Here is a 9984-nt window from a genome sequence, read left to right as displayed (position 1 = left end):
TTATATGATAGATAGCATTACTTATATAGTAAATTTTAGGGCTAGCATGTATTCCAACAAGGACCAATATGCCCTACCCACTTGATTAAATGAAAATGAAATGAACTACCCACTTGATTAAATGAAAATGAAATGAACTAACCGAAATAAAAATGGATTAAATGAAAATGAACTATCTGAAACATTGTTTAGAGTTTGCAAGTGTCACTCCCGTATGCATTATAACAATTTCTTTCCATTCTATTTATAGTAACTTTTATTATTTCTTTATTTGTTTTTTATTTAATTTATTTAATTATTTGGTTATATTTACTTAATTATTTATATAATATAATATAACATCAATTAGTTATTGGTTTCACTATAGGGAATCTGAACAATTTTTATGAATGATACTTTGTTTTTATTTTTCACGTGAAATAAGGAGAGATTGCACCATTGAGAGATTATTGCAATAATCTTATTTACAACTTCCCAATCTTATCTTAGGTTTTGTTCAATCAATACAAACCTGCCCCAAATTCACTCATTCCTCACGCTATAAAACCATACATTCCCTTTTTTCGAGTCATCTATAATTCTCATAATAAACATTTCCCAAAATCCTCCATCATCCTCAACCAAGGAGAGTCCAGATCTATAAAGCTATGTAATTGTAGCAGTGAAATTATATAATAGATTGGGATTAGGATTTCTGTGCGTTGAGGGTATTTTACTTAATGCTTTGATTGTTGAATTGTAGAAAAGAGAAAAAGACAGATAAACAGAGGAAATGGGTGCGTCGTGAATATAAAAGAGAATATCTGTTTTACACGTTACAAACAAATAGAGGATTTATTTTTATTTATATGATTTTTTAATTGATTTGATTTAGCTTTTAATTGCTTTTATTGGAATTAAAAAAATAGATTAACTGGATTAATGAGAGAAAATGGGTGGTTTTCTCTGCTAGGGTTACGATGACCTTAGGTAAACGGGCGGCTGGCCGGCCGAAAAAACTGGTGGCAGCACGCCAGAAGAAAACTGACAGCAAGAATACTACCAACGTCATGGATTGGCCGGAAACAACTGAGGACAATATGAATTCTGATAAACCAGAGAGTCATGTTGAACCGTCCACGTTAAGAAAGGATGATTCACCAAAATAGAAAACAGTTGAGGTTGAGGAACGACAACGATCACCTTCCCTTACATTGGAGCGAAAACCATGGGTGGATATTATTAAGGGGAACAGGAATCAAGAACGAGGAATGATGGTGGAGTTTATTGCGCCGACTCTCGTGAATGGAGAGATGGAAGTAATCATCGATGAAGAGGATCTTGTAGGGGAATTAGCATATTGGGAGAATTCCATTATCTTGTTTTCCCTATGGGAAAATCTATCTATGCATGCTGTAAAGAAGTTCATGGAAAACACATGGAATTTTGTCTCGTTACCGGAATTATATTACAACGACGAGGGATATTTCATAGTAAAGTTCAATAGCAATGAAGATAAGGAAAATATCACGACCTCAGGACCTTACTTCATATTTGGACACCTGACTTCGAGATTAAGGAAGATTTGCTTAGAACTCTCCCTTTATGGGTAACACTGCCGAATCTACCGTTACACTTATGGGGAGAAAAAAATTTGTCCAAGATTGCTAGCACCATTGGAAAACCTATTGCCACGGATGAATGCATAGCCAAAAAGTTAAGAATCTCGTACGCAAGAGTCCTAATCGAAGTTGATTTAACACAAAAACCACGAGAAACTGGTTGTATTAAGGACCATAATGGAAAGACACTGTCACAAAAAATTGAATACGAATGGCGGCCGAAATATTGTCATACATGCTTAAGGATTGGACATGACTGTTCTACCCAGAAAAATGGCCCCATGCAATGTAAATCTAAGGTGTGGAAACCATTAAAAAACCTGAAAGTGAAGCTCCTAGTGGTAAAACAAGTTTCGTTACACAGGCAGTAGCAAATGGAAAAAAATGGTGATACGGGAAAATAAGAAGATAAATGCAGAAAAAATAAGAAGGAAGTTTGGCTCATGTTGGAATTATGAAGACAACTACATGCATCACGATAATGGAAAGGTGTGGTTATTATGGAAACCGGATATTGTGCATATTAGAGTGGTGAACATTGCTGATCAATATATTCATGTAGAGGTTTGTACATTAGACCGCATTATTCAATATGTTGCTACTATTATTTATACTTTTAATCAATTAGAGAAAAGGAAACTGTTATGGAAGAGAATTGAAGCCTTAAGCATGAATGTAAATAGTCTGTGGATTGTAATTGGAGATTTCAACAATGTTCTCACAAGTCAAGATAGAATTGGGGGCAACAATGTCACTGAGGCCGAATATAAAGATCTTGCGAACATGATGCAAATTACTGGCCTGTTTGAAGCAAGGACTGCAGGTTCGCATTTTACGTGGTCTAATAAACAGACGAAAAATGCAATATATTCACGAATTGATAGATTGATTGGAAACGTGCAATGGTTTCAACAACTCCTAGATGTTACAGTGGAGGTGCTATTGCCAAATATTTCAGACCATGCTCCATTGAAAGTGACTATGGTATAACAGCAAGTCAGTAGAAAAACTATGTTTAAATTCATCACTTGCACTACAAAAGATGAATCATATGTCCAGTTGATCACTAAAATTTGGCAGCAAAAGATGGAAGGAACAACAATGTTTAAGCTTTGGGCAAAGTTGAAAAATCTGCAGCCTATTCTACATAAGTTAAACAAACAATACACAAATATTCAGCAACAAATTCAGCAGGCTAGGAGGGTTTTGGAACAGGCACAAAATGATCTTAATTCCAATTTATTTGATGCACAAGCCATTGAACATGTAAAGCATTGTACTGATCAGATCACACGTTTAAATCAGCTTGAGGAATCTATCCTATTGCAGAAATCAATAGTAACTTGGTTTATATTAGGTGACGGAAATAATTCGTTTTTCCATGCATCTGTAAAGGAGAAGAACAATCACAAGGGGATCCACACATTAACTTCCTTGACTCGAGAAATATTGAATACTCAAGATATAATTGAAAAAGAAATAAATTGAATTCTATACTGATCTAGTTGGCACTAAAGAAACGATCGTGACAGGCATCGACCTGCCAGCCATTCGCAAAGGAAAAAATTTAAGCACCGACTCAGCGAAGCGCATCATTCGACCAATTGAAGATAAGGAAATTTGGGAAGCACTTACTAGTATTAGTGATAACAAAGCCCCCGGGATCGATGGCTTTAATGCTTTCTTCTTCAAACTCGCAAATTGTGAAGGAAGATGTAAAGGAAGCAATCTTAGAATTTTTTGATACTTGTAACATGTACCTGGCAGTAAACTGCTCCCTCGTCACTCTAATTCCAAAAACTCCAGAAGCATCTACTATCAAGGACATGCGGCCTATCGCCTGCTGCACGACGATTTATAAGATTATCTCTAAAATTCTCACTGCTCGATTGGGTGAGGTAATTAACACTGTGGTCCATGAAAATCAATCGGAGTTTGTTCCGAGTAGAATTATTCACGATAACATCATGATGGCGCAAGAACTAATTAGGGAATATAATAGAAAGAATATCTCCCCTCGTTGTATGGTGCAAATGGATGTTCAGAAAGTGTATGACACAGTTAAGTGGACAGCCCTCCGTCACATTATGACTGAGCTTGGCTTCCTACAGATTTTTATCAAGTGGATTATGGTGTGTGTGACTACGGTATCATAGAGATTCTCTATTAATGGTATTCCATCGAAGATCCTTAAAGCTAAACGAGGACTTAGACAGGGTGATCCCATCTCACCCCTGTTGTTTGTTCTTATAATGGAATATTTTCATCGAGTCCTGCAAAGTCTTCATCTTATCCTAGACTTTAATTTTCATCCAAAATGTAAACGACTCAAGATTGTTAATTTATGTTTTGCTGATGACATTTTGATGTTTGTTAGAGGAGACGTTAAATCTATCAAGCTAACCATGGATAAAGTTAGAGTTTTCTCGGACTCTACGGGCCTGAGAATGAGCATCCCAAAAAGTAAAATTTATTTTGGGGGTGTGGATGATGACACTAAGCAACATATCTAGCAAATAACAGGTTTTGCTATAGGATCTTTGCCTTTCAAATACCTTGGAGTCCCTCTTGCTAGTAAGAAACTAACTTTCTCACAATGTCAACCTTTAATTGAGAAAATGCTTACTCGGTTAAATCATTGGAGCACTAGATTATCATCTTATGCGGGTAGATTACAACTTCTGAAAAGTGTTATTTTCTCTATTGCTAATTATTGGATGCAAATTTTCCCTCTGCCGAAAAAAGTTATTACTCACATCAACAGTATTTGCAGGAATTTTTTATGGACTGGTAAAGAGAATAAATCTAGAAAAGCTCCGGTAGCTTGGGATCATATTAATGATCCTATCTCAACAGGTGGTCTGAATTTAATTTCTCTTATAGAGTGGAATAAAGCAACTATTGGGAAACTTCTATGGAATGTGTGTGAGAAAAAAGATAGGTTATGGATAAATTGGATACATTCCCATTTTTTAAAAAAGGTTGGTCCTGAATTATAATGTCCTGGTTACCATTGCTCTTGGATCCTCAGAGCTATGTTTAAACACCGGGACATCCTCATGCAGTCAAAGGTCTGGAAGGGATTCCAAAATACAGGTAATTATGTTACGAGGAAAATTTATCATATGTTGAGAGAAAAAAGACCTAAGGTGCACTGGAGGAAACTCTTCTATAGTAACATTGCCAGACCAAGAGCTAAATTCATTCTTTGGTTGAGTTGATTGGAAAGGCTTCCAACTAAAGATCGTCTTCTCCGTTTTGGTGTCGCTAATGATGATAAATGTATTTTTTGTGGCTTTACTGAGAATTGTAACCATTTATTTTTTGAGTGTGCTATCACAAAAAAGTATGGTTTGATATCCTTAATTGGATTAACGTGGTACATACACCGGGGGGTTGGAGCACGGAATTGAATTGGTTAATCCAGATGGCTTGTGGAAAGGGAAGTAAGAAAATCATCCTGAGAATTGCTATAACTGAGACCATTTATGCAGTATGGACAACTCGGAACAAGATCATATTTCAAAACAAGAAGGTGGGCTCTCTACATAGCAGCGATGTGATTGACATAATCCATGTGAGAGCTAGTAATAATAGTAAGCTGAAAAGATATTGTACTAGTGTTTAGTTGGTGTGTCTTTTTGTCTTTTTGGCCTTTTTGTCTCTTAGATGCCTGGATCGTCTGATCGGCTTGTAATTTTACGTAATTTTTTGGAATAGAATTCTTCTTTGATCCAAAAAAAAATGGGACTCATTTTTTTGGAGTGAGAAATGTATATCTTTGTTACATTTTCCAGATTTTATTTTTTAATCAAATTTAATAAATGGACAATAATTATATTTAATTGATTTTTATGGAGTTTAATTGTAGAGATAGGGAAAAAATGTACGTTTGGTTCCAAGAGAGAAGTTTTTTTTCTTCTTTTTTATTGCATTTGATTTTTATTTAATAAGAATTTTTTATTGCATTTGATTTTTATTTAATAAAAATTAAAAGTTTTTTAAAAAAATAAGTAAGAATGGAAAATGAGAGACTTAGGCTTTTCTATTAATTTTCATTTTTATTTCAAGTATAGTATTTAATTGAAGGAATGTGGCACTCTTTTTCGTTTAGGTAAGATAGTTTTGTTTTTATTTTATTTTATTTATCTGTTATTCATTTAATTTGATTTTGTTAATCTATTTAATGGAATAATGTAAGATGAGTTATTTTGAAAGCCTATTTAAAAGTCTCTTTCTTATTAATGTTTTTAATTAATTCATATTACTTAAGAAGCCTTATAGGTCGCATATATATATGAATATTTAGACCAACCTATTTAGCATTTTTTTCTAATATATATGCATATGTAGACCAATCTATTTAAGGCTTTTTCTAATATATATGCATATATAGACAAACCTATTTAGACTAATTTTAATATATATGAAAATATAGGTCGGCCTACAAGACTCTATAGACTTTTTTAATAGCCTAAGCCTGATCAATTTTATTAAATAGGCTTTTAAAAAAGCCCAAGCCTAACCTTTTTATCAAATAGGCATGGCCTGACCTGACCTTAAGTAGGCTAGGCTATTGGCCCCTGTAGGCCGGCCTGGCCTATTCTCATCCCTAGTTGCAAAGCACCAATTTTCCACCTAATGTATCCACCCACTTTTTTGTTTGTTTTGTTTTAGTGAATGAAATAATATATTTTTATCCATAAATCAACTATTATTACATATCATTATTACATAATATTATTATTATTATTATTATTATTATTATTATTATTATTATTATTATTATTATTATTATTATTATTATTATTATTATTATTACATGTTATTATTTATAATAAAATATAGTTAAAAAGGAAAATATTTAAAAAATAACATGGAGATTCAATGGTACATGGGTCCTCTAAAATGGTAACATTTATACTAAAAATTGATATAATATTTGTTTTAACAAAAAAATGTAAGATAATTATGATGCATAGAAATCACAACTGAAAAAACAAATAGATAGTTATATATTTAATTTATTTTATGATGTATTAAATATTTATAAGAAATATAAATAAATGTAAATGTATAATATATGAATTTTATATTCATATGATATTTTTGTTAATGTAAATTCATAATATATGAGTATGATATTTTTGTTAATGTAAATTCATAATATATGAGTCTTATGTATCTTTGTAAAAAATAATTCTTAATTTTAAAACTTGAGTCAATAAATAAAAGTTATTTTTAATATTTGGAAAATTCTATCTCAAAAGTCAATATTTTTGGAAAATGGATGAACTATCAAATATTTTTTATTGAATCCTTTGAAATGAGAGAAAATATTTTTATCATGTATAAAATTCTATTGAATCATTTTATCCCGTGCCTCGCACGGAGACGTTCCAAGGCCGTGAGTATATATCCTTAATCATTATATAGTTATTTTGAAATTCCTTATAGTCATACTGATCGGAATCAATCATACTAAATTTAAACTCGTGCCTTGCACGTGTATACACACTAGTTTAAATAAAAACAAGATAAAAAGAGATCGGAACGAGTGAAAGTCAGGTGCACGTTTGATTAGAAAAATAAAATGAATATATTAAAATGATTTATGTGCGACGAAGTTTAATAAAAATATCTGAAAATGTTTAAAAATGCAAATACAAATATTCGGTTAACCAGGTTCTGACGGATAAAAATGTGACTGCAAATAGAGTAATTGATTGTTACAAGATTGTTGAAGAACAACAACATACATGCCTAAACCTTTTCTAGGACGTGTCACTTTGTCAAATTAGTCAGTAGTTTATCAAACTTAATCTTGAAAACTTTTAAGACAATATCAGGGCGATCATGCGACTTTAAGTTTTGCTTCGACTAATTAGGGTTGCACGTGAACGTTATAAACATATCTTAAAAACCAATTGCACTGGATATTGACATACCATTAAAATAACGTTGATCCATATATCATTTGTTGCCAAAGAAAGATGATGGAAAAACATATTGCTTCCCTATTTTGACATCATTGCTGTTTTGTCCGCTACCAGATTGTTCGCTTAATTTGTGATATTTCCCAACTCTCAACTTAGATTGGTTCTTTCTCAACCAACTAAGATGTTCTGATTTCATCATTGTGTACCACCAACCAATAACAGTTGGAATAATCTTCTAGAATATAGTAGAGTTTTAGCTTTGTTGCACCGCTCGTGTAATCGGAAGCATTGTCAATCCTTTAGAGTGTGTTTGGATGAGACAATTAAGAATTTTTAAGGAATTTAAAATTCTAAGCAATTCAAATGATTCAATTGAAATTCATTCAATTTTAAATTCTTTGTTTGGAGAAGTATTAAAATGATTCATTGTTAAATTTTTTGGTCATTTTCATCAATTTTAAAACTTTTTGGCCAAATTTAAAATATGAAAAATAGAGACTAATTTGCAATTTTTGGAAAATTTAAGGGACCATTTGGAAAATTATTAGGGACTTATTTGCAATTTTGTGAATTTTTTTTAGATAAATTTATAGTTTTAACAAAATATAAGGATCATTTTGCAAATTTAGAAAAATTAATAATAAACAACTTAACACTCAAGTTATGGAGCAATTTCAAATTCTTTACTTTTTTTTGATGTCACTTGAAATTCTTTAAATTTAACTTGAATAAAATACTTCATAAATTTATATCATTTTAACCATTCTCCATATTTTTCATCCAAACAATGAATTTTGGTCAAATCATTTTCAATTCCCTTAAAAAATTATTTTCCCTCATTAAAATGCTTCATCCAAACACACTCTTATTGTTTAACGATTTTGTTTTGCAACCACAATTTCATGTCCATAATTGTGTAGTATATTTGACATGTAACCCTGCTCATTATATGAAAATATCATTTATTCTTTGCCAATGACCATCACATGCTTCAGTAATGATGTCTCTTTATGAAGCTGGATCTATATCACCAACAATAAGAGCAGAAATTTTAGAGATCGTTGGTACGTTGTAGACACGGTTATCTCCAGACTGATCTGAGATAAGCTTCAATACTAAAAGAAGTGAATGAAAACTTTGCATTTTAAGTTCTAATGTTTTCTTGAAAAATTTTGTATTCAAAATTTGTACTATAAAAAAATAGTGCCCGCAGTGGATGTGGTGACGGTTTTAGAAAAGGGATGACAACTTTCCCACCTTTGCAACGTAACTAAAACTTTAGAATATTAAGTGCCTTGACTTGTTGTTGCGCACTTGATACCACATTTGTGCTCGACAATGTTGGCATTCCCATATAGGATCGCATATGTCTAAGAATTATGCTATGCATAAAATTGAAAAGTAACAATAAGTCGGCATAAAAATTGAAGTTTATACATCATAATTGAGGGATATAAAATATACCATGTTGAGTGAGTCTGGTAAGACCTTAGAATCTATGAAGCACGGACACCCCTATAACGGCTCCGACACTGACACGGCGACACCGTTAATAATTTGAAAAAATGAATAAATTAAATGTAATTGCAAGTGTCGGTGCAGGTGTCCGTCATCGACATGGACACCGACATGCTATTAGAATTAGAATGATGACTGATACTACTTTCACAATTATAAGTAGGCGTTCAAGTATATCATTATGAGTGATGTTATTCCTAACAAGGGAGACAGAGAACTTATTCTTCGTTTGTATGGTTGTAGTATTAAACTTGTTGAACAGAATATTACCTTCTGGATAAGTCAATCTTGGTCATTTAGTGTTATTGTCTCTGCGGTGTCTTTGAGAATAAGGAGTGTGATACATGTATGATCTTAGTGATGAAAGTGGTGTACATGAAGATGTAGTGAAGTTTTTGGTCAACATTATTAATCTTCTTCTTTTGCGGGTAATAGAAGCATGGGTAGCTATAGAGTTATCATCACTCATATCCATTAAATGTTTGGAAGAATGGCATACATAGGAAGAAAAAATGCAATTTAAAGGAAACACGTTAAATATGTCAGTTCAAAGGAGTAAATAGATGTAAAAGAACTATTACAATGTATAATAAATGCAGAGAAGAATGAAATAAGAAATTGAATTTAAAATAAAGTATAATATTAGGTGATTAATCATACTTACTTGAGTGAGTGTATTGTTATGTCGCAGAAAATGGTTGCACACAAAAATTGGTCATACATAATTGAAAATGAAAATTATCTCAAAAATTATGTTTTGGTATGCATCTAGAAAGCTTATTCATTTGCTACAGGAATAAGGGCGGAAGTGATGTCAAGTTCAAATTTGTAAATGCGCGTTTGTTGATGAGTGCCAAAAAGTCGTGTTTTTAGTAGTAGTTTCGTGGCACTTATCGTTTATTTGCATTATACTCTTCGAATAAATC

The 9984-nt window shown here is 32.2% G+C and overlaps 1 protein-coding gene across 1 annotated transcript; it reads left to right on the top strand.

Moving 5' to 3' along the window:
- The first annotated feature begins 1985 nt into the window (after window positions 1-1985).
- LOC131619235 (uncharacterized) lies at window positions 1986-3089 on the top strand. Its single transcript, XM_058890355.1, has 2 exons — window positions 1986-2585; window positions 2682-3089. Exons 1-2 carry the CDS (start codon window positions 1986-1988, stop codon window positions 3087-3089), a joined length of 1008 nt encoding a protein of 335 aa, XP_058746338.1.
- The last annotated feature ends 6895 nt before the right edge of the window (window positions 3090-9984 follow it).

This window comes from Vicia villosa, linkage group LG7 (assembly GCF_029867415.1).
Source record: "Vicia villosa cultivar HV-30 ecotype Madison, WI linkage group LG7, Vvil1.0, whole genome shotgun sequence".
Classification (NCBI taxonomy): Eukaryota; Viridiplantae; Streptophyta; class Magnoliopsida; order Fabales; family Fabaceae; genus Vicia; species Vicia villosa.
The sequence above is the reverse complement of the archived record's forward strand: the minus strand, read 5'-3'. Positions and strand labels throughout refer to the sequence as shown.

What these genes read in the sequence shown, in the direction of transcription:
- LOC131619235 (XM_058890355.1), top strand. Translation starts at nt 1,986, where the DNA reads ATGGTGATACGGGAAAATAAGAAGATAAATGCAGAAAAAATAAGAAGG. An exon ending in CTCCATTGAAAGTGACTATG is followed by an intron (nt 2,586 to 2,681) that starts GTATAACAGCAA and finishes AAAATTTGGCAG; the next exon opens with CAAAAGATGGAAGGAACAAC.